General features: G+C 59.2%; 2 protein-coding genes across 4 annotated transcripts in view; one reads left to right on the forward strand and one right to left on the reverse strand.

Annotated features, from left to right (window-relative positions):
* Positions 1-6,099: 6,099 nt before the first annotated feature.
* SHISA8 (shisa family member 8) lies at positions 6,100-11,625 on the forward strand. Of its 3 annotated transcripts, none has more exons than XM_030815453.1 (4): positions 6,100-7,036; positions 9,815-9,948; positions 10,327-10,758; positions 11,000-11,625. In XM_030815453.1, exons 1-4 carry the CDS (start codon positions 6,507-6,509, stop codon positions 11,383-11,385), a joined length of 1,482 nt encoding a protein of 493 aa, XP_030671313.1. In that variant the 5' UTR covers positions 6,100-6,506; the 3' UTR covers positions 11,386-11,625. The 3 variants fall into 3 exon arrangements, with proteins under 3 accessions (XP_030671313.1, XP_030671314.1, XP_030671315.1); XM_030815454.1 differs by having other exon boundaries at positions 6,492-7,036; positions 10,447-10,758; XM_030815455.1 differs by lacking the exon at positions 6,100-7,036 and having other exon boundaries at positions 9,371-9,948; positions 10,301-10,758.
* A 2,171-nt stretch (positions 11,626-13,796) lies between these two features.
* The window catches only part of SREBF2 (sterol regulatory element binding transcription factor 2), a 74,687-nt gene continuing 62,525 nt past the window's right edge, over positions 13,797-25,958 (reverse strand). Inside the window, exons 14-19 of the mRNA XM_030815456.1 lie at positions 23,999-24,108; positions 22,365-22,497; positions 20,649-20,817; positions 18,004-18,189; positions 16,125-16,236; positions 13,797-15,659 (exon numbers count right to left, since the gene is read on the reverse strand). Coding sequence (XP_030671316.1) covers positions 15,439-15,659; positions 16,125-16,236; positions 18,004-18,189; positions 20,649-20,817; positions 22,365-22,497; positions 23,999-24,108 — 931 coding nt within the window. The 3' untranslated portion in view covers positions 13,797-15,438. The remainder of the gene's footprint in view (positions 15,660-16,124; positions 16,237-18,003; positions 18,190-20,648; positions 20,818-22,364; positions 22,498-23,998; positions 24,109-25,958) is intronic.

A 25,958-nucleotide genomic window follows, 5' to 3' on the forward strand; every position in this document is an offset into this window, starting at 1 on the left:
CCCAAGATACAACAGGTGGGTGGTGGAGCTGGGCAGACCCTGGGCTCCTGCGCCTGGCGGGCATGCCTGCCCAGCAGAATGTCATTGGCCCGGACCCCCTCCTTGGGAGCGGAGAACTCGGGGACTGATGCCACGCCTCACCCCTTGGTTTCATCACTACTCAGATTTTCTCCCCAACTGGTCTCTCTTTTTGGTAAGAGAGATCCCAGACAGACTCTGGAAGCGCCGTTTTCAGGGTGGGAACTGAAGGAAAAAGGCCCCTCTCCGAGCCTGTGTTTCGGGCCAGCTTTTCCTGAAGGAGGGTCTGATTCCACCAGGTCTCCAGGGCCCTGGCCGGTGGGGGCAGGGCTGGCTGAAGTCTCGCTTCCTCCTGGGGCTTCCTGCAGGCCCGTTTCACTTCCTGCCTGGTAGCCAGAGGCTGGGGGCTCCAGGAGGGGTTGGGGAGGCCCAGCTGGTGAGGCCAGGGAGGAAGACCTGACCCCTCACCTTCGTTTCAGCAGGGATGGCTCAACACAGCACTATCCCTACAAGCTGGTAGCATCTCACTGGGCCTTAACTCTCTGGGCCCCTCTTCCCATCTGCAAAATGGCGCTCTTGAGGGCCACCCAGCTGTCCTTGGACTTTGAACAGGTCATGTGGCATGTAGGGACAGAGGGACCCCTGCTAGGGACAGGGAACGCCCCCAGCAGGGAGGTGTGAGCAGGCCTGGTCCTGCCCTCATGACCCGAGGGTGGGGAGAGAATGGGGGTGCGGTAGAAACAACTGCCCCAAATAGCGGAATAGCGGGGCAGAGTCGGGAGCAACCGGGAGGAAAGCCTGAGTTCCCCGCCCCTACGCTTTCCTCCCGGGACTCCGAAGGGCACTCAGTGGTTGGCGTGGGGGGCGGGGGGAGGGACGCTGCTGGGGTCCCGGGACCCAGAGGAACCTTAGGCATCTCCCCACTCCCCTAGGCTGCGGATAATCTGGAATCCAGGCCCGAATCCAGCGACTTCGGGGCAGGTGAGTCTCTGCGCGGCTCCTGCCGTCAGCCCCTGCCACCACTGGCCCCGGGCGATTTGGGCGTGGGGCGGGGGTGGGGGGGGTGCGGCCAAGGGGCGGGGTCAAGAAGAGAGGCGGGGCTGAGGGACCCCAAGCCTCAAGGTGGCCGGAAAGGGGCGGGGCCAGCGGCATGCCGAAGGGGTGGGGTCAAGGCCAAGGGGCGAGGAAAAAGCTTGGGACCGGATAAGGGGCGGGACCAAGGCCAAGCGCACCCGCTTCGGGCTCCCGACCTCTGCGCCCTTGGGAGTCCAGGTCCTCACGCGCATCCCGAGCCCTGGGGGCCTGGATGCGGCTCACGGCCCCGACTCAAGGGCGAGGCTCAGGGAAGAGGGCGCAAGACGCCTCCGCGCGGAACTGTGACCCAGGAGCAGAGGGGCTGGCGGGGAGGGCGCACCTGTCCCCGTGCACGCGCTGTGGCCTCCGCGGAGCTCTGTCCTCTCCTGGTTCCCGCGCTAAGGTCTCGGTGTCCGCTCCGGATTGGCACGTACACTGACGGCTTTGGAGCCTCCCAGTCCCGCCGCTCCCTGGCGACCTCAGGAGCCCGGGCGCCCCCTCCCTCCCACGGGCAGCTGGAGCCTGAGTCAGAGTTGCCTCGCGGGAGACAAAGACAGCCGTGGGCCCTCCCTCCAGACCCCCTCCTGGTACCGGCATTTGCACCAGCAGGGAGCCCAGAGTCCCCAAGAACCTCTCCTTCTTGGGTAACTGCATCATTGAGGAAATGGAAGTGAAATTAGCTTAGGAATGAGGCCTTGGAGGCTTGTGGGTGGCATCCGCGGTCACGGTCTTCTCAGCCTGGCTTCAGTGGGGGCTCCCACCAGGCCGCATGTACCTGGGTGTTTCCTGTCTGGGGCCCACTGCTTCTCCCTGTAACCCTGCCGAAATGCTGGTGGCCCATCTTGCAGATGACAAAACTGAGGCCTAGAAAGGTTGAATGGCCCTGGAGAGCAGGAATTCCAACCCGGTCAGCCTGGTTCCAAAATAAAGGATAAAGGCTGGGCGCAGTGGCTCGCACCTGTAATCCCAGCACTTTGGGAAGCCAAAGTGGGCCGATAACTTGAAGTCAGGAGTTCGAGACCAGCCCTGCCAACATGGTGAAACCCTGTCTCTACTAAAAATACAAAAATTAGGCCGGGCCCGGTGGCTTACGCCTGTAATCCCAGAACTTTGGGAGGCCGAGGCGGGCGGATCACCTGAGGTCAGGAGTTCGCGACCAGCCTGATCAATATGGTGAAACCCTGTCTTTACTAAAAATTACAAAAGTTAGCCAGGCATGGTGGCGTGCACCTGCAATCCCAGCAACTCAGGAGGCTGAGGCAGGAGAATCACTTGAACCCGGGAGGCGGAGGTTGGAGTGAGCCAAGATCACGCCACTGCACTCCAGCTGGGTGACAGTGTGGGACTCCGTCCCAAAACAAAACAAAAATTAGCCAGGCGTGGTGGCGGGTCCCTATAAAGCCCAGCTACTCGGGAGGCTGAGGCAGGAGAATTGGTTGAATGCAGGAGGCAGAGGTTGCAGTGAGCCGAGATCACACCACTGCACTCCAGCCTGGGCAACAGAGGGAGACTCCATCTCCAAAATAAATAAATAAATAAATAAATAAATAAATAAAACCTAGAAACTCTGGGCATGTGGGGTTGGAAAGGGATTCCAGGAAGAGAGGGCAGCCTGCGTGTCCAGACAGGGGTCAAGTGAGCCTGGGTCAGGTGTTGGCAAGGGCCCTGTCGCGGGGTAGGAGTGCCTCCCGGATGTGCTGAACTGGCCAGAATGTGGATTCAGGGCTCATAATGCAGGTTCCAGGCCAGACCCTGCCCTTCCTGGCTGTGTGCCAGTCACAGCAAGTCACTTCCTCTAAGTCTTGAGTTTTTCTCTAGGAAATCCCAAACCTTTCCCAGGGCTCAGCAGAGCTGGCAGACTGGTCACCCACCATCTAAAATGGGGACACTGAGGCCCAGCACAGGCTGTTTGTCATGTCCACACCTCTCAGGGCTCCCAGCCTTCCCCAGCCAGAACTGAGCACGAGGTGAGGGCTGGACATGGAGGAAGGCCGTTTGTGCACAGGAGCATGTATGCTGACAAACACGTGTGCACACACATGCCCACCGTGCAGGGAAGGCCCTCATAGTCATGCTAGCCCCAGACATGCACACTCTTGCTCTCACCCAAACACGCGCAGACACCCGCACACTCGAACTGCCAGCATTGGGAGCTGGGGGCGGGGCAGGTGCCCTTCAGGAGCAGGGACTCTGCTCCTCTGCCCGCCCCGCGGGGCTCGCTGCAGATGCCAGGGGTTATTTTAAGCCTGGATCAATGGATGAGTTTTGGTGACACAGGCTTGGTGGTAGTGGAGGGGGCCAGGCAGAAGAGATAAGGGGTGGGTGCCCTGGAGCCTTGATGGAGTGAGAGACCCCGGGGTCCAGGGCAAAGGGGTCACTCCTCGGCCGGGCTGCTCTATCTCCAGATCCCCTCACCCGGCACATGGCCAGGCACCTGGGGCAGTGTCAGCTGAATGGGCGATCAGATCCCAGGACTCAGCCAGTCAGGGTCAGCTGGGCTCTGTGTTCACAGCTGCCCTCTCCTGCTCCACTCACTCCCTGCGGCCAGGTGTTCCCATGGAGAGGAGAGGGTATCCAGTGCCTGGCACAGACCCAGTAGTTGTGGTTACCTATGGCTGCTGGCTGACCACGGAATCAGATTGAGACGGGGAGGAAGGCGTGTGTGTGTGTTTGGCGAGGGGTGGTGTTGGGGGTTGGACATCAGTCCCTGGGAGGGGCTGGAATCCACTTCCTTCATTGGACAAATGGCTGTCACTATGTACATGTATTTGAAGGCCTGATGGGGTCAACATGAGGAAAGCACCCAGTGCCAGGACGGTGGGGGCAGGAGGGTGTCCAGGAAGGGGGAGCACTGGGAGACTTGCTCTGACCCAGCAGGGTCACCCTAACTTGGAAGAGGCCCCAGTTCCAAGGGGGCAGAGAGAAGCCTTTTTCAACCCGGTGCCCAGCAACGGGTGGGAAAGGTGGGAGAAGTGGCCCCCCTCAGAGCCCCTGCAGCCTCCAATGCAATGGGCAGAGGGTGGTGGGGACTTCAATACCAGTGGTATGGGTTGTGCCATGGATTCCATTTCTAGGAATGGCACTAAGGAAAGGAAGCAGGAAAGAATACTCCAGAAAGTAGAGCTCAGAAGCTCTGAGAAGAATCACAAATGAGAAGTTTTTTTTGTTTTTTGTTTTTTTTTTTTAAGACAGAGTCTCAATCTGTTGCCCAGGCTGGAGGGCAATGGCGCGATCTCGGCTCACTGCAACCTCTGCCTCCCAGGTTCAAGCGATTCTCTGGCCTCAGCCTCCCGAGTAGCTGGGATTACAGGCATGTGCCACCATGCCCAGCTAATTTTTGTATTTTTAGTAGAGGTGGGGTTTCACCATGTTGGTCAGGCTGGTCTCCAACTCCTGACCTCGTGATCCACCTGCCTCAGCCTCCCAAAGTGTTGGGATTACAGGCGTGAGCCACTGCCCCCAACCAAACGAAAAGTTTAAGGATGGCAAAAAGTAAACCACAAACCAGTTACAATCCAGCATGTAAAGTGTGGCATATTTTAGTGTGCTTGTCTCTGGCCATGGGATTAAAGCAATTTCATTTAATTCCTTTGTTCATCTGTGTTTTTTCTTCTAAACTGGTAATAAGGGGTCCTTTAATGAGGGCGGGTTTTTGGGGCTGGATGGGAAGTGTGTATACGTGTGTGTGCACATGTGTGTGTGTAGGTGGGGGGAGCAGGTTGTCTTTGACCAGGGCACAACGAGAAGCTGAGAGGGGAGGTCACCTCCTCTTCCTGTCTGAACCCATTAATACCTGAAATTAGCCTGTCAGCCCCTCATGTCAGGCAACAGACTTGATCCTCCTTAAAATGTAAATCCTTCTTCTTCTTCTCCCCCACCTTCTCCACTTTCATAAGCTGGTCCCAGTTGCTGAGTGAAGGACGGATGGAAAGGGGACCAGGAGGGACCCTAGGGAGCCCCAAATGCTTCATCTCACAGAACCTGGGCGCTAGAGTCCTTTCATTCATTTATTCGTTCAGCAAATGCCGACAGAGGCCTGAGCTGCACACTGGGTGAATTGCACGCCCAGTCCTTGCCCTCCTGCTGTTTCCGTCTGGACAGAAGGAGGTTCCATATCGACCCCTACCTCCTGGAAGGGGCAGATTATGAGTCTGCCCTCCAGGAAGAGTCTTTGATGTTAAGATGAGATACTGAGGCAGGGAGAAGCCAAGCACCAGCACCTTCTCCAGTTCACCTCAACCCCGAAATCACCAGTGGGCCGTGCTGGGACCGGGTCCGGGCTCCTTAAGGCCCCAACACCCTACCCCTCGGTTTGTGAAAGGACCTGCGGGTCGGCGCAGGGCGGAGGTCTTCCTCTTCCAGGCTTTCCCTCTCCAGGGCAGGGGCGAGCCCAATCCCCCTCTCCTCACACCTGAGGGAGCAGATCGCAGAAGTGCGTCAGCCAAGCCGTGCCCATCGACGCAGGGATGGGGACATCCCTGGACCCCAGCCCAGCGTTCGAGGGGTCCTGGAACTGGGCTCGCGCCGTGGGGTAAATCTTTGGCCCTCTGAAGCGGGGCTGCCAGGGGAAGTCCTTCCCATTTGACAGGTGGAAAAATCGAGGCGCCGAGAGGGGAAGGAGCCCTCCTTATGTTATGATCAGAACGGACAGAGGGGACGGGAAGGAGGTGAGAGGGTGGCCCTGCCCGTCCCAGGGCAATTCCGGGCTGCTTTGACCTCCGCGCCTGTAAGGTACAGGTCCCCGCACCTGTAAGACACGGACGCTCTAGTCGCGGATCCTAGAACTGATCCCCTTCGAGCGCCCAGTTCCGATGAATGTTTCGGGGCAGTCTTTGGGAGGGGTCCCCTGTGGGGCCCCCCGGCTGCGCGGGCCCTGCTGCCCCCTCTCGCCCCTCGCGGCAGCCGCGCTCCTCCCCCGGCTCTGCCTCCCTTCCGCCCTCCCTCCTCTCTCCCTCCCCCGCCCGCCCGAGCCCGCGCCGAGCCCGAGCGGGAGCCGGAGCCGAAGCCAGAGCGCGGGCTGTACGGAGCGCGCGGCGGGAAGGTAGCGGAGTCGGGCGGCCCGCGGCCCCGGCGCGGCCTCCGCTAGGGCCAAGACCCGCACACCTGCCCGGCCGGGGAGAAGCCGGGGGCCGCGCGCAGGCGAGGACCCGCCGCCCGGCCCGGGGGAGATCCCAGGACGCGGACCGGGCAGCTCGAGTCCGAGGTGAGCCCGGGCGGAGGACGCGCCCACCGGAGGTGCGGCCTCGGAGCTCCAGACCCAGCCCACTCGGGGCTGGGGTCCCCAGAGGAGGCCGACGGCCGAGGCGGCGTGCGCCGGGAGCCAGCGCGATCCCTGCGCGAGCGGAGGAGCCGAGCCGGAGGGAGCCGCGGCGCCCGGCCATGCACCGGGTGCAGTAGCAGGAGGCGCGGGCCCGATGGCGCGGGCCGGGGCGCGGGGACTGTTCGGCGGCCGCCGTCCACCCGGCCTCTGGCTCGCGCTCACGCTTCGGCTCGCGTTGCTGCTGGCCCGGCCGCCGTCGGGCCGCACGGGAGCCCCAGAGGCGCAGGGTCCCGCGGCGCCCGGCACGACAGCCCCGGCGGGGGGCGACCGCTGCCGCGGCTACTACGACGTGATGGGCCAGTGGGACCCGCCCTTCAACTGCAGCTCGGGCGCCTACAGCTTCTGCTGCGGCACGTGCGGCTACCGCTTCTGCTGCCACGACGGGCCGCGGCGCCTAGACCAGAGCCGCTGTTCCAACTACGACACGCCGGCCTGGGTCCAGACAGGCCGGCCGCCCGCCCGCGCCCGCGACACCGCGGCGCCCCGGGACTTGGGCCGCGAGCGCAGCCATACGGCCGTCTACGCTGTGTGCGGCGTCGCAGCGCTGCTGGTGCTGGCCGGCATCGGGGCGCGCCTGGGCCTGGAGAGGGCGCACAGCCCGCGCGCGCGGCGCACCGTGACCAGGTGAGCACGCTCTGCCCAGGGACCCCCGCCTGCTCCTCGGACTGCTCTCCCTGCCCGCTGATCCTTCCCGCCGCTCTCGAAGCGCTGGTTCTCCCAGCGGGCCCCTTCTCTGGGTTTTCCTGTCTCCTTCTCCCCCCGCCGCCCCCCCACACTTCATCAGGGAGACACCTGACACCGCCCTGACTCCCCTTGACCTTCTGCCCGTGCTGGGCGCCGCACCGCCTTTCCCTGCTCGAGTCTCCTCTGGAGGGCGGGGCGGGGGGGGCGGGTTTGGGGGGGTAGCCTTGGACAGAGGGCACCGGGTCACTGTCCAGGGTAAAGGGCGCCGCTGGCCAGGAGGGTGACCGGGCGTCTTGGGCACAGGGAAAGGAAGGGGCGCTTGGCTCTCTGGGTGCCCATCTCCTGCTTCTCCCCAGTCCTCCCTCCCCTCTTCCACCTCCTGCCTCTCCCCTGCCCCCACAGCTGTGACTCAGGGCTGCCCTTCCCTCCTTGGGTTTCATAGGCCTCCCCCCACTCACCCCATGCCACAGCTCCCAGGTGAAGGTCAGGGCTCCCTCTGCGTAGAAAGGGGACTCTGGAACACAGTCGTGTGTTGCTGAGGCCAGGACAGGTGCTTGCTGCATTCTGAGCTTGGTGTGAAGTGGGCACTACAGGGTCCAGGTCCCCTTCCTCGGTTGGAACGAGGACTCTGGGACTCTACGTGTCCTGACCCTGGAACTCCCACCCACATGCCACACGTGGCACTCACATGCCTCCAGCAACCCCCATGCCCTTGGGCCTGTGCCCTCCTCATCCACCAGGTCCCAGCACCCTTTGGGCCTGTGGGCTGCTGACACCGAATGTGACAGGCTGGTATTTAAAAGTGACCATAGAGAAGCCTTCATGCCCTGGTGGGCCAGATGTGGACACTTTCCCCTCCTGGGCCTCAGAGGCAGGGGGTAAGGGCTTCCTTGGCACTTCAGCACCCCTCGCTCCCGAAACCACGTAGCCCACTTTCTCCCAAGGAGCTCTAGGGTGAAGCTCGGGCTGGCACCCTGGCCTCCACCCTCAGCTCCTGCACTGCCTTCAGGAGGTGGAGACTCCTGGCCTGGCTTCTGGATGCTGCAGGGGTAGGGGCTAGGCTGCCCGAATTTGGGGGTCCCTCATGCTGGGTGAGGGTAGCATGGAAGAGGCCTGTGTATGTCTTTGACAGGGGCAGGGAAAAAGGAACTTAGGGCCATGATGGTGAGGGGTGGCTGCGGCAGCCCAGCTGACATGTTCATCCTGAACTCCCTGTACCTGCTGGAAATGGGGCAGCAGGTTTGGTGATGCCTCAGGAAAGCCGCGCCCACCCCTGCTGTGCTGTGTGGCGTAGGCCAGTCCCTTCTCCTTTCTGGGCTTCAGGCTCCCATGGCCCCTGACTCCCTTTTCTCTGCTGGGGAGACCTGGAATGGGACGTAGGCTCGTGTGTGGGTGTGTCCTGAGTCCCTGTCCTCCCCTCGAGTCTCACCCTTCATTCTGCTGTGTTGGGGTTGAAGGCCAGGGAAGGCTTCTCAGAGGGCTTGTGGGGGGGCATCTGGAAAGAGTTTGTGCAAAGGCCCAGAGGCGTGGCAGTTACTCAGCTGTCAGGGAGACAGGAGCTGGTGGTGCTTGCCTAGAGATGAGGCCACAGAGGTGAGCCGCTGGGGAGTGGGCAGGGCAGGAAGGTCAGCCCAGGCAGGTACTAGGATGGTTTCAGACCCTGCCACCAAACCTGAAGCCAAACCTCGGCCATCCCTGGTGTCCTGCCTCCTGAATGCCCTTCACGAATCAGCCATTTGAGGCTCCAACCCCAGAAGGAGGGTCAGGCTGAGTAGGAGAAAATCATGGGTTCCGGGTTCTGAAGGCAGCTGGGCTGCAGACACTGTCACATCACAGCTGGGTGGGGGCTGGGTGTTGGGTCCAGGGAGGTGGCTGTCCAAGGTCACACAGCCTGTGGGTCCTGGGCTGCCACCAGGGGGTTTCCCAGCATCCCCTTTCCCTCATTCATCTGTCCTTCATGCCCGTGATGGCAGCTTTATCCCAGGTCCCAGCAGAAACCGCAGCTGCAGGGGCAGTTAGGCAGGCAGGTAAATAAGGCATCCTGGGCCGGGCGCGGTGGCTCACACCTGTAATCTCAGCACTTTGGGAGGCTGAGACCGGCGGAGTTGGAGACCAGCCTGGCCAACATGGTGAAACCCCGTCTCTACTAAAAATACAAAAATTAGCCGGGTGTGGTGGCGGGCACCTTATAATCCCAGCTACTAGGGAAGCTGAGGCTGGAGAATCACTTGAACCGGGGAGGTGGAGGTTGCAGTGAGCTGAGATTGCGCCATTGCACTCCAGCCTGGGCAACAGAGCGAGACTCTGCTTCAAAATATAAAAAAATTAAAAAAAGGATTCCTGGAGGAGGCCGCTGATGGGGTCTGAAGAATGAGTAGCAGTTTTTTGGGAGAAGAGGCAGGAAAGCAGAGAAAGCTCGCGTTAGGAGGGGAGGCTCACCTGGGGAAGGTCCGGGAGCGTGGGCTCCAGGGAGGGGAGGGAAGGGGAGCCTCATTAGAGTTTCCTGACCTGCTCTGGGAAGCAGCTGTCCTGGGGCCACAGGTGAGGCTGGCAGATACTGCCTGGGAGGGGAAGCTCGTGTGTGATTTCGAGCACCGGAGAGGACGGCCTGGAGAGAATGAAAGAACTGCCCAAGGCCGCACGGTGAGACGGTGGTGGCCGGGGCTGGCTTTTGATGAGGTGGGAGACAGAGGGCCACCCGGACCGCTGTCCCCGCAGGGCGCTGACAGAGCTTCTGAAGCAGCCGGGCCCCCAGGAGCCATTGCCTCCCACCCTGGGCCCACCCCTGGGTGGCTGTGTCCAGGTGCAGATGGGGGACGGCCTCCCCCGGGGCTCCCCCCACAACAGCGCAGGTGAGTCGGTGGCGGGCGGGGCTGAGCGGTGTCGGAGCACGCGGAGGGGCGTGAGAGGCCGAGAGGGGGTCCCTCGGCTGGGGCGTAGAGGCTTCCCCGGTGGAAATGAGCCGCGGCCTCTGCGGGTGAGGGGCCCGACCGGCCAGCCAGCTCCCCAGGGTGGAGAGGGACCCCCCCACGGGTCCTGCGGCCTCGAGTCTGGGGGGCTGTGATGTGTGAGGAAGGTTCCAGATGCAGGATTTGCTGGCCGCGGCTGTGATCTGAGGCTCGGGCTCCGGAGCCTCCCCCTGGGTCTCTCGAGAGGCAGGCAGGCTTGGCAGCCCCCACGCCCCGTCTGGGTTCTGTTCCTCAGACATCCCCCCGTCTCGGCGGGAGCAGGTCCCAGGACTCCGCGCCTGGCTCGAGCGTCGCCTCCGGGCGAGCCCTTCTTGAGGGTGGCACCCCCCGGGCTGGCTGCCGCCGCCGCTGCGCGTGACTCGGAGCCAGGCCCTGTTCCAGGCGCTGGAGGCTGCCGCGAAGACAGGCTTGGCTCGCAGCCTCGCCCGGAGAACGGTCCCCCAGGTTCTCACCGAACGGCCTCGGGGAGAGGGCTACGGAGAGGTGACAGCGAGGGCGGAATGACCCGGGGCATCGGACCGAGCCGCGTCTCACTCCTCGCTCCAGACAAGAAGCGCCTCAACAACGCGCCCCGGGGGTCGGCCGCCCCGGGGCCTCCGCGCGGCCCGCGGCTGCAGGGCGGCGGCAGCCTGACGCTGCAGCCCGACTACGCCAAGTACGCCACGTTCAAGGCCGCCGCGCTCAAGGCTGCAGGTGAGTGGCGAGTGCGGGCAGCGCCAGGGCACCTGGGCGCACGAGCTTCCGGACTACGACGCGCAGGGCCCAGCTCTAAGCGCCAAGTTCCCCGTTCCGCGCGCCCGCCGCTCGGCCAATCGGCTCCCGCGCCCCAGCGGGCCCCGCCCCCGGCCCGCCCCGGCCCCGGCCTGGACCCCTTGTCCAGTCCGGAGCTTGAGTGCTTGGCGCGGCGTGACTCTTCCCTGCCCTGTTCCCGCAGAGGCCGCCCCGCGGGACTTCTGCCAGCGTTTCCCCGCCCTTGAGCCGTCCCCGCGGCAACCCCCGGCGCGGGCCCCGCGACCACCCCCGGACTTGCCTGCGCCGCTGGACGCCTGCCCCTGGGCCCCGCCTGTCTACGCGCCCCCTGCCGCGCCGGGCCCCTATGCCGCCTGGACCGCCAGTCGCCCGGCCCGGCCCGCCCCGCTCGGCTACCCGACGGCTCGGGCCTTCCAGGTACCCCGGCGACCCGGTCAAGCGGCCCGGCGCCAGTTCAGTGTGGAGAAGATGGCTGAGACCTTCAGCCGGCAGCCCCCGGGCCTTTACGGCAGCGCGGGCCGCGGGTCCCGGTACCTAAGGACCAACAGCAAGACCGAGGTCACCGTGTGAAGCGGGGCCGCGGTCCCCTCGAGGCCACGGTCCCCTCGAGGCATGGGCTGGGGCCCTGTCTGCCCGTCGGAGCCCCAGGCCACAGGGAGAGGAGCGCCTGCCGTAAGGCCAGCTCTTCTGTCTGCCTCAGCGGGCACTGGTGTCTTGGAGCCTGCAGGCCGCGGGTTCGTCTTGTAAATAAGCCCTTTTATGTGGTTCCTGCCCCTGAGAATAAAGAAGCCCCAGCGTGGCTGCGAGGCAGCGTTGGTCACTGACTGGACAGATGGCAGTGCAGGTAGAGGGCACGGCGAGTGCAAGGTTGGGGGACTGCTCCAGTGCACCAGCCAGAGCTAGGGGGAAGTGGCTGGAGAGGGTGGCCAGGGTTGAATGTCAGGGTTAATGCTCACCCCAGTGGGAGCCCTGGGAGAGAGGGAAGTTAGACTTCAGCCATAGAAAGGCACGGGCACAGGAGAGAGGGCTGTTGGGTCCAAGGCCCAGTGGAGGGTCCATGCCCTGTACTGAAGGTGAGCCCGCTCCAGCCGCCACTCTGCAGCTTGAGTTGGCTGAACCTGGCTGATGCTCACTGACCATTGGCGGTGGGCCAGCCCCTGGCCTGCAGGTCGCTTGGCCAGATTGGCCCCGGGCCTACCCCCCTTAATGGGTGTGGGCCGTGTGGACATCTGGTGCTCCGGATGGGGGCGCCTCCTCCCAGGAGCTTCTCTGAAGGAAATGGGGGAAAAGCTGGAGCAGGGGCCCTGGCAGTGTCCCTCTGGGAGGGCTTCCGGCACCTGGCTGTGGCCCAGGGCACTGCTAGCAGCCTGCGTGCATCTTCCACAGAGTTCCTCTGCGCCAGGTAACGCTGGGGAGGCTAGGGGCCAGGGCTGTGGCTGGTTGAGGTGTGTGACCTCAGCAAAGCCACCCAGGTGGGTCTGTTTCTCTCCTGAGTACCTGAAGTGTGGTGTACTGTTTTAAGAACAATGGCCACCATTTGTTGGCCTTTCTCATGAAATCCACAGGCACCTCAAGGGGGTGTGTCTTTACAGACGCGGAAATTTGGGTTTTGAAACCTAAGTAGCTTGCCCAAGGTCACCCAGCAGACTCCCAGGTTAGGACCCTCCTGAATTGCTGTGAATCGGCTGGAATGGCAAGCAACAGGTAGTTTGGCTGGGAGGGAGGGTTCTGAGTGTTGGTGGGGAGGGGTCCTTGTTCCCAGGGTATATATAAACAGTCTGGAGCTTTCCTTCTGCTGGTTGGGCTGCCCTGAGGCCCCAGAACCCACAGGCCTGGTCTCCACTCCTGCCATGAAGGGTCCACCTCCCTGTCCCTTTAGGCTGTTAAGGAAACCAAGGCCTAGAAGCACCAGGACAGAGCCCTGGGCCCACGGTCCTGCCCCTGTCCCACAGCTGTGCAGAGCTGGAAGAGGAGGGTGCGGGCTGAGTCATGGAGCCTACACAGACTCACAAAGGAATCTGGTTCCTTCTCACCCCACCTCCCACCCCCTGCCCCCCAACGCATGATGCACCTGTGGCTGGGGTGTGCCAAGAGTGGGCAATTCCCCCTGCTCATTCTCAGTCCCAAGGGCCCTGGATCTTCATCCCAGTGGAGCCAGGCTGAGGCTGTGGGCAGTGGCCATCCCTGAAAATGATGGAGCTGTGCACGGGACCAGCTGCAACTGGGCCTTACCGGGCTGCTCTGGTCTCAGGGTAGCCTGCTGTGACTACCCTTCAGAGAAGGATGTGGCTCATAGCTGAAGGGATTCAGCCCCATGCTCAGTCACATCCTGACTCCTCTTGCAATGAGGCCCAACACTCCCATCCCAGTCTGTGGTCCTGTCCCCTGGTGTGTCTTATGCCAAGCCTGGCCTCGCCAGCCACACAAGGCACTCGCTGTAAACTTGCATCCCATCATGCAGTCCTGGCACACAAGCCTTTGGAGCTGCAGTTCATGGCTGAGCTTAGTTTCCCAATTCTGCACACGTGGAAGTGGAGACTGAGGCCAGGTCCCACCCAAGGTGACCCAGCTGGAAAGCACAGGACCTGGACTTGGATCTGACTTGTGGGCCAGTGAGCCTCCTGGCTCAGAGGGTCACTGCCTTCAGGGAGGGGGAAACTAAGGAGCAGTTTACCCAGTGGGGGAGAGGGTCAGCACCCCAAATCTGTCAGCCAGCCAGCATTACATCCAGGGAACAAGCTGGAACCTGGATACAGTGACCTCTGACCCCCCAAAGCGCCACCCACAGCCCTTTTATCCCAGGCTGGAGGGTGCACCAGGCACCAGAAGGAAGGTGGGCAAGGGAGGCCCATTAGACTGAAGCCAGGGGTCCTCTCAGCAGTTGGCGGGCTGCCCTCAGTCCCTGGCCCATTGCCTGCCAAGTCATGCAGCCCCTTGGCTGGGCACCACAGCAGTCGCACTACAGACCCTCACACACCTTGTGCTGGGTGGTACCAATCTGTGTTTATTGAATAACCTATGTCTGGGACACGGTGACTGATTGAACATCAAGAAAGCCAAGGGTGTATCCCCCTTTTCAGTGAAAAACCACCCCCTCCCACCCCCAAACAATAGTGAGAAAAGGCACAGGACATACACACGACACGCAGGCGGGCAGGGTCCATAAGTTACAGTGAGAGTAGGGGAGGGGCATGAGAGAAAGAAAGCAGGTGGGGTCCAAGCACACCCCAGGGATAACTTCCAGCCTGCATCAAGGTGGCCCTGCTGTGAGCACCCCCCAGTCTGTGCTGGGGCTACTGCCCACCCTCTGCTCCAACCAGCCTGAGGATGGGGCACAGGGAGGCAGGGCCCGTCACTCAGGAGGCCATGGGAGAAACAGTCTTCAGGAGGTGCTGCACCTGGGGGCCCAGTAAAGTAGGACTTTTTCTCCTAGGACCCGCATTGAGGCAGGGGACCTCATTCCTAGTGCCCACCATAGGCAACCTTCTGCCCACTCTGAAAAGAAAGGCTTGCCGCTGGGGAGGGATTGGGGGTTGGTCCCTGCCATCCTGGTTTATCTTCAGCTCAAGAATTAGGGATAAAAATATACAGATATGCCTCAACTTACCATGGGGTTACTTCCTGATAAACCCATCATAAATGAAAATATCCTAAGTCAAAAATTCATTTAATACCCCAACAGACCAATTGTAAAGTTGAAACATGGTTTAAGTTGAACCACTGTTAAGTTGGGGACATTCTGTACTGTGGAGGTAGGAGTTGGGGTAGGGGGAGGAGGGAACCTAGAAGCCATGCTGAAGGCCCCTGGTCCCCAGTCCCAATGGGTGGCTTCATTTCTCCCAGCCCCCTGGGCCTACCCTGAGCTTGGGCTGACATCCTAGGAGGCGGGGAGTGGGAAGGAACAGGACAATTAAATAAGATACCATTTATTTTTTAAAAAATTAAAAAATAATGCCAACATTATTTCATCCATCCGCAGGCCTGCCCCCTGCCTCCCACCAGCCTCCCAGGGCTGGGCCTCCCTCCTCCCCTGGCTGTCCTGTGTAATAAAGGGAAAAACAAATGAGCAGGCTGTCATGCCCAGGGGAGGGAACACAGACCCAGGGAGGGAATCAAGACGCTACAGCAACTCAGCCTCGCATCATGGCAAACCCAAGCACACTGGTAGAAAACATTCGTATAAAAAGGGGAGGGCATGCTGGGCACAGGCCTGAGGGCAACTGCTCCCTGGTGCTCAGAGACTGCTGTCCCCCAGAGAAAGCCTGATAAAAACTGAGGAAGCAAAAAGGAGAGAGTCGGGTTCAGGAGAAAGAAACTCAGGAAAGGCTGGAGGCAGGGGCTTGGCAGCTTGGGAGCTCCCCCTGCTGCTATCAAGTCAGGGCTGCCCAGTTTCTGCCCTGCCACCTTTCCTCTCATGCCCACCAGGCCCTGGACCATGGGCATCTAGTGACAGCAGCTTTAAGGGGCTCTGCCCAGGGGTCTGCTGGCCTGAGGTGGCCCAGAAGCCTTGGCAGGTGACAGCTAAGAAGACAAGGCTCCTCCCCACCACTCTCAGCGGGAAGATGCTGGGGGGGAAGAGAGAGAAACCGAGAGAGAGGTGGAGGGGTGGGCTGAACCTGGTGGTCAGGAGGCGGCAATGGCAGTGCCACCACCCAGCTTAACAATCATCTGCTGGCAGTCGTTGCAGGAGCGCCGGTCGCCCACCTTCTCCAGGGTGCGGGCAGCTTCGGCCAGCAGCACTGCCCGCTGGCCCGGGGAGGAGAGGAAGGAGAGGGGCAGGTGGCGGCAGGCCAGCAGGATGGCGGTGGCCCGCTCTCGCTGGCCGGGCCAGGCATCCACCTCTCCTGTGGGAAGGAGATGTGTGTCAGAACCGAGAATCTACCATGAAGCTGGTGCTGTTCCTTGGCGTTACCTGGACTCATTCACTGAACGCTCACATCCATCCTGGGAGGTGGGGTCTGCTGCCCCACCCAGTCCACGGAAAAGAAGTGAACTTGTCCAGCCTCTCACGGCCAGCCCGTGGTGGGGCTGAGATGGACCCACATGACCTGGCTCGAGCCTCTGCTTCTATGCCTGTGCCTGTGCTGGGACGCCACCCCAACCCTCCTTCCCTGATCAGAGCATGACCCATGACCACCCCAACCCCTGCAACCCACCAAGGGCGGCCTCAGGCTTCTTTCATTCTCAGAGAGGCGAGAGGTGTGCTGGGCACCGCTGCCAGATGTGGGAGCTGGGCTGGCCCCTCCCCTCCTCTCTTCCCAGGGTGCAAGGCCCGGCCCAGCCTGTGAGCTGGGGAGTGGTGGACTCACCGTGCTTGGCGCTCTGCGTGGTGCGCCGCCGCAGGCTGTGTTCCAGCAGCTGGTGGGTGCGGGTGGGGCTGGCTCCTGCCATCAGGCGCACGGTGGCTTCATGCAGGAACACCTGGGGAGGTGCCGGGGTGACATCCATCATACCCCTGGTCCCCACCTGTCTATGCCCAGGGTAGCTCTCCCTGAGCCATCTCGCCTGCCACCTGATGACATCCCTTCCCACACCACCCTGCCTTGCTCACCCCTGAAAAGCAACCTCTGTTGTCTCGTACTCTGACCCTGAGCCAGGCCGGAAACCTGGCTGAACGGCAGGAGCAGGATGAGAGGATAGAGAGGCAAAAGGCCTGCTTTTCCCAACTGGTGACAAGAAAGCCCTAGATGCACCTTGTGCGGCTGGTAGACAAGTGCCCTGGGTGAAGCCCCAAGGCCCTGGAGGCTGCCTCCAGTTTGACAAAAGGACAGGTGTGACAGGGACAGAGGGGTGAGGAGGGACAGTTGGGCTGGTACCAGAGAGGCTTGGTATCCTCTTTCCGTATCTTTAGGGAGGAACAGAGTCTAGAGGTGTGCGGGTGAAGTCTGCAGCGCTTAGGTATGAGCCACTGGGGGGTGGAGGGCAAGGCTGAGGTCTGTCATTTCTTAAAATCTCAAGCTCTTTTTGATGCTTTTATATCTCAGTCTTCAGTGCTGCCAAGTGGATTCTGGTCCTGGTAGGCGATGGGGAGCCACTGATGGGCTCTCAGCAGGGAGAAGCAGAATGGAAATGGTGTTTAAGAGGAGGCCTTTGGACCAGGCGAGGTGGCTCACACCTGTAATCCCAGCACTTTGGGAGGCCGAGGCAGGAGGATAGCTTGAGGCTAGGGGTTTGAGACCAGCCTGGGCCACACAGACCAGCCTGGGCCAATAGACCCCATCTATTATGAAAAAAAGGCCACTGATGCCAGCCATGCTATGAGCAGACCAGAGAGCTGACCAGAGTGGGCTCCAGGAGGCAGGGGTGCCGCTCCAGGCCTTGGGGTACATGCCATCTTTTCCACAGTAAGGAATGGCTCTCTGATATTGTCTGTTGTGTCTGTCTTGGCTCGCTGCACACAGTGGCCACAGTGCAACCCTGTGTGGGTCCCGCAGCACCTCAGGGTGATGGGTGTGGAGGCTGAATACCAGGCTCCACAGCAGCAGCTTTGCTCTGAGGCCTTCTTCCAGCCCAGCCCGTGCCCCCTCAATGACACTTCTGAGTCATCTCACTCAAATTTTTAGAAAAAAATACAGGTACAAATATGTTGAATACATTATGTAGCAATAAAAATAAACAAAAAAGGAAATAGCTGGAGCCTGGCAAGCCCAATCATAGAACTTTCCTCCATGACTTAGTTCAGATCATGTGGCCACTGCCAAGGGGATGTTACCCAGCAGCAGAACCGAAGCCTCTAGCTACTGTGAAAAAGAATCAAAGTGAATTTCCCTTTAAGTGTGCTTCTAGAGAAATTGTCACTTTGCCAACAGTTATGAAAGTCAAAGCGGAGCTCAGGACCAGGCCAGGAGCCCTGACTTGCTGCCATTGCCCTCAGAGCCCTCCCACCCAGCATGTGCCTGGGGAGGCACAGCTCCCTGCTGTCCCCTGTCTGTGGCAGCAAAGTATGGCCTGCTCCCTGCTGAGCTCCAGGGCCAGGCATACAGCAGGCAATCAACCAACGTGTGCTAAACACAGGGACACATGGCGCCCAGCCCAGTGTTGGGCACGAGCCAAGCAGGTGCTCGACAGGTCACCAGGCTGACCTCAGAGGGCCAACTCCACAACCACACGCTGGTGCCCATGCTGGGTTCTGAGCTCAGGCCCCACAGGCTCCAATCTGCCCTGCCCCACCAGCCAGCTGGGCCTCACCTTGCGGTACGCTGGGCGGAAGCTGTGTGCCAGCCTGCGCAGGCTGCCCAGGTCCCGTTGGAAGCCCGCCAGTTCAGCGCCTGATGCGTGGTAGGTCTCCCCCACAGCCTGGCTGGCACTGGCCTGTTTTTGCCAGAGTGCTGTCCGTAGCGACAGCAGCAGGTCACAGGTGAGCAGCTGGACCACCTGTGGGGTCAGCCACGAGAGAGGGGAGACAGGTGACTGGCCCATCCCTGAGGCAAGGATCCCAGCACCTACCAGGCTTCTCCCCAGACCAACACTCAGCAGCTCTGGGAGGAAGTGGAGAGCCCCAGAGTCTGGCGAACTCTGCAGGACGTGAGGGAACAGCTCAGGGGAGAACTAGTCCCTTCCATGGCCCCAGGAGGTGGGAGACAAGCCCTCCCCATACTGCAGGTGAGAAAGCAAGGCTCTGAAAGGGACAGCAGCTTGTATAGGGAACACAGCACAGGCAGGTGGCAGGGGCAGAAATAAAACCCTGGTAGGTTGAAGGCGCAGGTTCTTCCACCCCGTGGGAGCCCCACCATGGCTGGCTAGGAGGCTGAGATACCCACAAGGTGCCAAGGAAAAGCCTGAAGTGGCAGCAGAGCCTGTAGATGGGCTTGGGGGAAGGAGGAGGAGGAGGGGGAGAGGGAGACAGGTGTCTCAGAAGACAGAACCACAGAATGCCTTAGTGCTTGGGGACTAGGCCTACTGACCTGGCTTTGCCACTTACTAGCTACATGACCCTGGCATAGGGACTTAGTCTCTCTGAGCCTCAGTTTCTTCATCCAAAAAAATGGAAATGGCACCACCACAGGGCTGTTGAGAAGGTACTGCATGTGGGCCATGCATACTCTCTGCCCACTACCTGTGGGGCTGGGCTGCCCGCCCGGCTCGCAGTGGCACACCTGCACGACACCGAGCAGTGAGGAGCAGTGAGTCCTTGTTGAGATGGGCCACAAGCAGCCCTCCGGTCCTGATGAACTCCCTCAGGCTGAGCCTCATCTCACCCAGCCCTGGCTTTCCTCCTTCCCAAGACACTGGGCCTGGGGAAGACCCTGCCCTGTCCCTGCACAAGCCCTTGATCCTTGCCTACACTGTTTTCTGGCTGTTGTGTGCTTCAAGGGGATGTGGAAAAGGATCCCTCTCCTCAAAACCTGGCGCTTCTAAGCTGTGCATGCTGCAGAAGCGCCTGTGGGCATGGAGGAGCAGGCCTATGTCTGGATTCTGCCCTCCGAGGGTCATCAGGCTGCATGGTCTAGGCTCACTCTCCTACCACAGAGCTGCTACTAAGGAACCCCAGTCCAAAGGGTGGCTGCAAGCCTCTCATTCCCCAAACTGAGCCTGTACTGTTTGGTTCTCTCATGAAGACAAATATGGAAGAGACTAATGGAAAGCCCAAAAGAGAAGGTGAAATGTGGCTCACCATCTGCCTTTGGTCTTGGCAGCCCAGGGCATTTGGGCCCCGCACCAGCTTTTTTTAAAAGATGGAGTCTCGCTCTGTTGCCCAGGATGGAGTGCAGTGGTGTGATCTCGACTCACCACAACTTCTACCTCCTGGGTTCAAGTGATTCTTCTGCCTCAGCCTCCTGAGTAGCTGGGATTACAGATATATGCCACCACACCTGGCTAATTTTTGTATTTTTAGTACAAATGGGGTTTCACCATGTTGGGCAGGCTGGTCTCGAACTCCTGACCTCAGGTGATCTGCCCACCTCAGCTTCCCAAAGTGCTGGGATTACAGGTGTGAGCCACCGCGCCCAGCCAGTTTGGGCCTTTTCTGCACATTGCCTGTCCCTGTAAGGGCTGCCATGTTGTACTGGGTTCATCCCAGTGCCCAGGTCCACTGACAATATCTAGCTTGAAGTACTAGCCTAGCCAGCTGAGACCAAACCCCAGGGAGTGGCTGAGAATCTGAATCTCCAGGACTTTCCCTGTCCCTCCGACGCTGGAGCTAAGGACATGTTCCCCAGGAGACCAGGTGATGCTCCACTTTCAGCTGGGTGCCCTCCTGTTTCCTGGGATGGCTGTGATTTGGGCCCCAACAGTGGCAGCAGTGCCCTCTATCAGGATCCCCTCCCCCACGTGATAGGGCCTTCGGTCAGGGCAGTCTCTCGAGGGCCAGGCAGGCCTCTGTGATGCACTGTGGAAACATTGCATGGATACCACCAGAACATGCAATGCAACTACAATGCACCGCAGCTGCCCGCCAGGAGGTGTGCGGCCAGCCAAGGAGGTGCCCAGGGTGGTCTTCAGCTCTGTGTGCCCGAGGGGGCAGGAACCCACTCCAAGGCTGCCTGCAGAGGCCTGGGAAGTCACGCAAACCGCTGGAGCAAATGCAGGGTGAACCCCTGGCCAGCTGGGGTGCACCTGGGCTTACAGAGGCTATGGGCCAGCAGGACCTGGGACTCTGGGAGCCTAAGAAAGGTGCAGGTAGAAACATGCTTGCCTCAGAGGCTGAAAAGGGATGAAAAGGGAGTCCACCTAGGCCAACAGGCCATAACTTTTTTTGAAAGGGGGCTGCTGTCCTGGTTTCTCTGTCTTTTGGATGGCCCCACCCGTGGGGTCAGCATGAGGTGAGTGGGAGTGTTCTCATAAACCAGTGCAGAGCACCTCCCCCAGGGGCCAGCTCAGCTCCCACTCACGTGGTTGAGGGCAGGGTCAGAGGTGGCCCCGCTGACATTTAGGCTGCTCCATAGGTGGCCGCTGGCCCTCTCGCAATGGCAGAAGGAACTCTGCTGCCCATCTGCTTTCCCAGGGAGTGAGGCATGCATGGCTCTGCAGGCATGGAAGACGGCCTTCACCAGGGGGCTCCTGCAGCAGTGACAGGGAGTTGAGAGGCAGGTCACTATGTGTCACCTGCGTGACAGGCAGAGGGGCCCAAGCCAGTGACCGCCACGCCCCACACTGATATGACATGTGCATCTGTTGACTTCAGTGCTGCCACTATGGCTCCAGGCCACCGGCTCCAGAACTGAAATGCCAGCCCTGAGCTAGGGTTAGCGCCCCACCCTTTAGCACCTTCATTCAATGCTGGAAGTCAGAGACACAGGCTTCACCATCACGTCTGCTGCTAAGAAGCCACCCAAGATAGTCATTCCAACATCTGTGCCTCAGTTTCCTTACCTATAAAGTGGCCACAATAAGGTGTTGTACCCATTCTTTAAGGGACCACACCCCCCCCCAGATATGTGGTATTAAACTCTCTGGAGATACTTAGTTAGCTTCTTTCTGTAGAGCAGACTGGGAGTGGAAGGGGAGGCTAAGGATTGGGGAGGGTTATCATAGCATCCTAGTCCCTGAAAAGCAGAGGGACCCAGGGGTAAGTGAATCCAGCAGGCAGCAGTGCCTGCAGGGGTGTCTTGGCTGTCCATGGAAGCTCTGCTGCTCTGGAATGAGGTGACTTTGGACAACTTACCTGCTGAGTCTCAGTGTCCTCAGGCACATTGACTGGGGGAGACACACATACAGGTGGAATGCTATACCGGGCTGCTTACCTAGTCAGAGTGCTTAAAAATGGGGCTACTTCAATGAAATTAGGGTGTCACATCTACTTCAGGGAACACAGGACTTCAAGCCTGTGTACACTCACTCTTCTCAGCTCCTTCCTGTGCGCTGGTTAAGAGTCTGCTTGATAGGAAATGCTACAGCCTTGACTCTAACGATAGGACCTCGTGGGGCCTTTCTGTCTTGGAGCATTTTACAGTTTCTCTTAGAACACTCAGATTCAATTAGAAACAGCTGGGGAGTCAGCAGGCGGGGCTGCCTATCACTAGTGCCGAATGCCCCCAAGATGCAGACATGAATCCCCAAAGAGGAATGTCAGAAGCTCTCTGGTTATGCCATGTGCTAAAGGCTATTTTAGTTACAGGACAAAGTTGCCAGGGTTGATGGTGGGGCTGGAGGTGGCTGGAAGGAAAGTGGATAAAATGCTAGCACACAGGAGAGGATGCTCCAGTGCACATGTTTTGGGGGCAACAGTGGCCTCTCTGCACTGACTGTGAACCACCAGTGCCTGCCTCCACCACAAAGCTTCTGAAGATGCTGGGGGCCACACTGCTCTCATCTCTTCTTTTCAGCCTGTGGCGCCATGAAGGCTGCAGGGAAGAGGACCCGGAGGCAGTGCTGACAGCTGCTGGGACAACTGTCGTGTTGTGCAGAGCAGGACACTTGCACAGAGGACCTGCTGGCCCAACTTGAGTTCTCCATGGTGCCCTCACCCCCGACTTTTCTAGCCGCCCACCTGTCATGCAGTCTGGACCCTTCACCCCAACATGCCCACCCAGTCCAGCTTGCTCCTGCTAACTCAAATAAGATTCCCCTGGAGACAAGCAAGTGAGTGGCCAAGGACGGTTACGCACTCTGTCACTTCCAGGGCCTTGGGGACGCGTTCCACTTTGGTAAAATGAGAGCGCACAGCTGCATCGTCTCCCTGGAGCCAGCTGATGGCCACAGTGATTGCAGACGTCCACCACCGACAGATGATGTCTGGACCTAGAGGAGAACAGCACCAAACGTACTCCAGCACCCACAGAAATGAGACCCGTGGCGCTCAGAGGCTGCTACATTTCCTTCCTAGGAGGTGGGTAACATCTTTGCCTGCTGGGAACAGGCCAGCAGCCTCTGGGCTCCCACACTCAGGATTCTGGGGGAGGGGAATAGACCAGCACAATCTTGGAAAGTTTTTGGCAATATGTATTAAGAGCCTTAAAAATGTTCATTCCTGGTTGGCTGCGGTGGTTCACGCCTGTAATCCCAGCATTTTGGGAGGCTGAGGCAGGTGGATCACCTGAGGTCAGGAGTTTGAGACCAGCCTGGCCAACGTGGTGAAACCCCTTCTCTACTAAAAATACACACAAAAATTAGCTGGGCATGGTGGCAGGTGCCTGTAATCCCAGCTACTAGGGAGGCTAAGGCAAGAGAATCGCTTGAACCCTGGTGGGGGCGGAGGTTGCAGTGAGCCGAGATCGCGCCACTGCACTCCAGCCTGGGCAACAAGAGCAAGACTCTGTCTCAAAAAAAAAAAAAAAAGTTCACTCCCGTTAAGCTAGTAATCCCATTTTTGGCAGTCTGTCATAATGAAATTGGCTTAAAGAGAGAAAAAAGTTTAACACATATTTGACTGCAGTGTTGTTTTTAAATAAAAAGATGGATACAACCTAAGCTTTCAATAGCCATAAAGAATGGTATCTTCACAGTATCTGGAACAGGCTCCTGTTAGAATATTTTAAGTCTTCTCCTCTCTCAGCCTTAGTTTTCTCAACTGCAAAATGATGACAGTGGTGATCCCACAAAATCAGCGGGGATGGTCATGCTTCCCCGAACTTGAAAACAGAGGCCACAGGTCAGGGATCATGATAGGGTGACTGATTTTCTGGGATCCCTCCCTCCCTAGGGAGAGTGACCAGAGGTAGCTTGGTACCCCCATCTTCCAGGGTGGCCACAGAAGCCCAAGAGTTGGCAGCTGATGTGCTATCATCCTGATGGCAGTTTAGGGACAGAAGTAAAGAAATGTCATGGTGTCAATCCAGTCAGCGGGCTGCGCTGTGACACTGATGTGATGAGGGGCTGGGGAGTGGTAGAGAGGCCCAGATGAAAAGTCTCTTCAGCAAAGAGCGTAAGGCCCAAGAGCTGCCTCAGGGGCCACTGTGCATCTGAAAGGTGACTCCCTGCCATCCCTGGAGCCTGGGCCACTCGTTGCTTGTTCTTCTGGGCATTAAGAAGGGTTCTCACCTGGGCCACACAGCCAGGGCTTGAGGAAGACATTCAATCACTCATTGTCCTACTTCTCTGAAAACCATAGTTTCTTGCCTCTAAGTGCTGTTTGGGAGGGGATGACTGTGAATTGGGGCCACATGAGGGCCACAGGTACGAACCTGGGATCCAGAGAAGATGCTGGCATCTACGCTCCTAACACCCTGGATCCCTGGGGCGAAAGCACTGTGAAGACCTGAACTGAGCACCCTGAGACTGTGGGCCACCCACAGGTGCTTACCCAGGGCGGATTTGAGCACGGAGCTGCTGGAGAGTGGGGGGCTCACAATCCCCACAGAGTCCACAAAAGAATGAAGTAATTTCAAGTACTCCAGAGCACTGGAGAATTCACTAGGAAGAAAAGAAAGGGTCCCATGTACATCAAAACATATACACAAGGCCCACCTCATGGCCTGGCTGTTCAGCTCTCCAGCTCTAAAACCCAATGGCCATTTCTGTCCCTCTCCTGTCATCCCAGGCACACGTAAGCGCTGTCTATGTGCACCCTTTGTATTCCTCAGGCATCCTTCCTCTGTGTCTCTGGGCTGTCACTGATACTCTTCTCTCTACTGGGGGCCTTTCCGTAGCATCCCCCACAGCCTACCCTCACTCCTCTCCTTAAGCCCCAAGTCCAGTGTCATCTCCTCCCAAAAGTTTTCTTATCTCCCAGGCAGAACTGCCCCCTCGCCCTCTCCTCAGGTGCACCCCAATCAGGATCTGGGCCTTGTAGGAAAGTGACTTTGGGGCTGGGCACAGTGGCTCACGCCTGTAATCCCAGCACTTTGGGAGGCCAAGGCAGGCAGATCACTTGAGGTCAGGAGTTCCAGACCAGCCTGACCAATGGTGAAACTCTGCCTCTACCAAGAAATACAAAAATAAGTCAGGCGTGGTGGCGCGTGCCTGTAATCCCAGCTACTTGGGAGGCTGAGGCAGGAGAACCGCTTGAACCCAGGAGGCAGAGTTGCAGTGAGCCAAGATTGTACCACTACACTCCAGCCTGGGTGACAGAGTGAGACACTGTCTCAAAAACCCCCCCCAAAAAACAAACAAAATAACAAAAAACAAAACTGACTATGGCATCTGTCTGTCTCTCAAGTCTTACTCTGTGAAAGAAGGACTGTGCTCGGTAAGTATGTCAGAGAGAAAAATTGCCCGGCACATTCCATGAGGGGCTGGGTCCCTAAGATGTCCAGGCCAGATGTGTCCGCCTTCTGCTGAGCTCGTCACATTTCATTCCCATCCTCTTTCTTTCTTTCTTTTTTTTTTGAGACACAGTCTAGCTCTGTCGCCCAGGCTGGAGTGCAGTGGTGTGATCTTGACTCACTGCAAGCTCTGCCTCCCAGATTCACGCCATTCTCCTGCCTCGGCCTCCCGAGTAGCTGGGACCACAGGCGCCCGCCACCACGCCCGGCTAATTTTTTGTATTTTTAGTAGACGGGGTTTCACCGTGTTAGCCAGGATGGTCTCGATCTCCTGACCTCGTGTTCTGCCCACCTTGGCCTCCCAAAGTGCTGGGATTACAGACGTGAGCCACCGCACCCAGCCCCCATCCCCTTTCAACAGGCCCCTGCTCCCTACCCCAAAAAGCAGAGCAAGCTAATGAAATTCCTGACTTGGTCCAAGTACTGACTCTGCTTGGTAAAGGGATACATAAAAATGGGTGCAGCTGCCAGGCATGGTGGCTCATGCCTGTAATCCCAGCACTTTGGGAGGCTGAGGCGGGTGGATTGCCTGAGATCAGGAGTTCGAGACCAGCCTGAATGACATGGTGAAACCTCATCTCTACCAAAAATACAAAAATTAGCCGGGCATGGTGGTGGGCTCCTGTAATCCCAGCTACTTGGGAGACTGAGGCAGAAGAATCACTTGAACCCAGGAGGCGGAGGTTGCAGTGAGCTGAGACTGGTACATTGCACTCCAGCCTGGGCAACAAGAGCGAAACTCCATCTCAAAACAAAAAAAAAGGCCTGGGCGCGGTGGCTCACGCCTGTAATCCCAGCACTTTGGGAGGCTGAGGCAGGCGGATCACGAGGTCGAGACCATCCTGGCTAACACAGTGAAACCCCGTCTCTACCAAAAATACAAAAAATTAGCCGGGCATGGTGGTGGGCATCTGTAGTCCCAGCTACTCAGGAGGCTGAGGCAGAAGAATGGCGTGAACCCAGGAGGCAGAGCTTGCAGTGTGCCGAGATCACGCCACT

This window comes from Nomascus leucogenys, chromosome 7b (genome assembly GCF_006542625.1).
Source record: "Nomascus leucogenys isolate Asia chromosome 7b, Asia_NLE_v1, whole genome shotgun sequence".
Lineage (NCBI taxonomy): Eukaryota > Metazoa > Chordata > Mammalia > Primates > Hylobatidae > Nomascus > Nomascus leucogenys.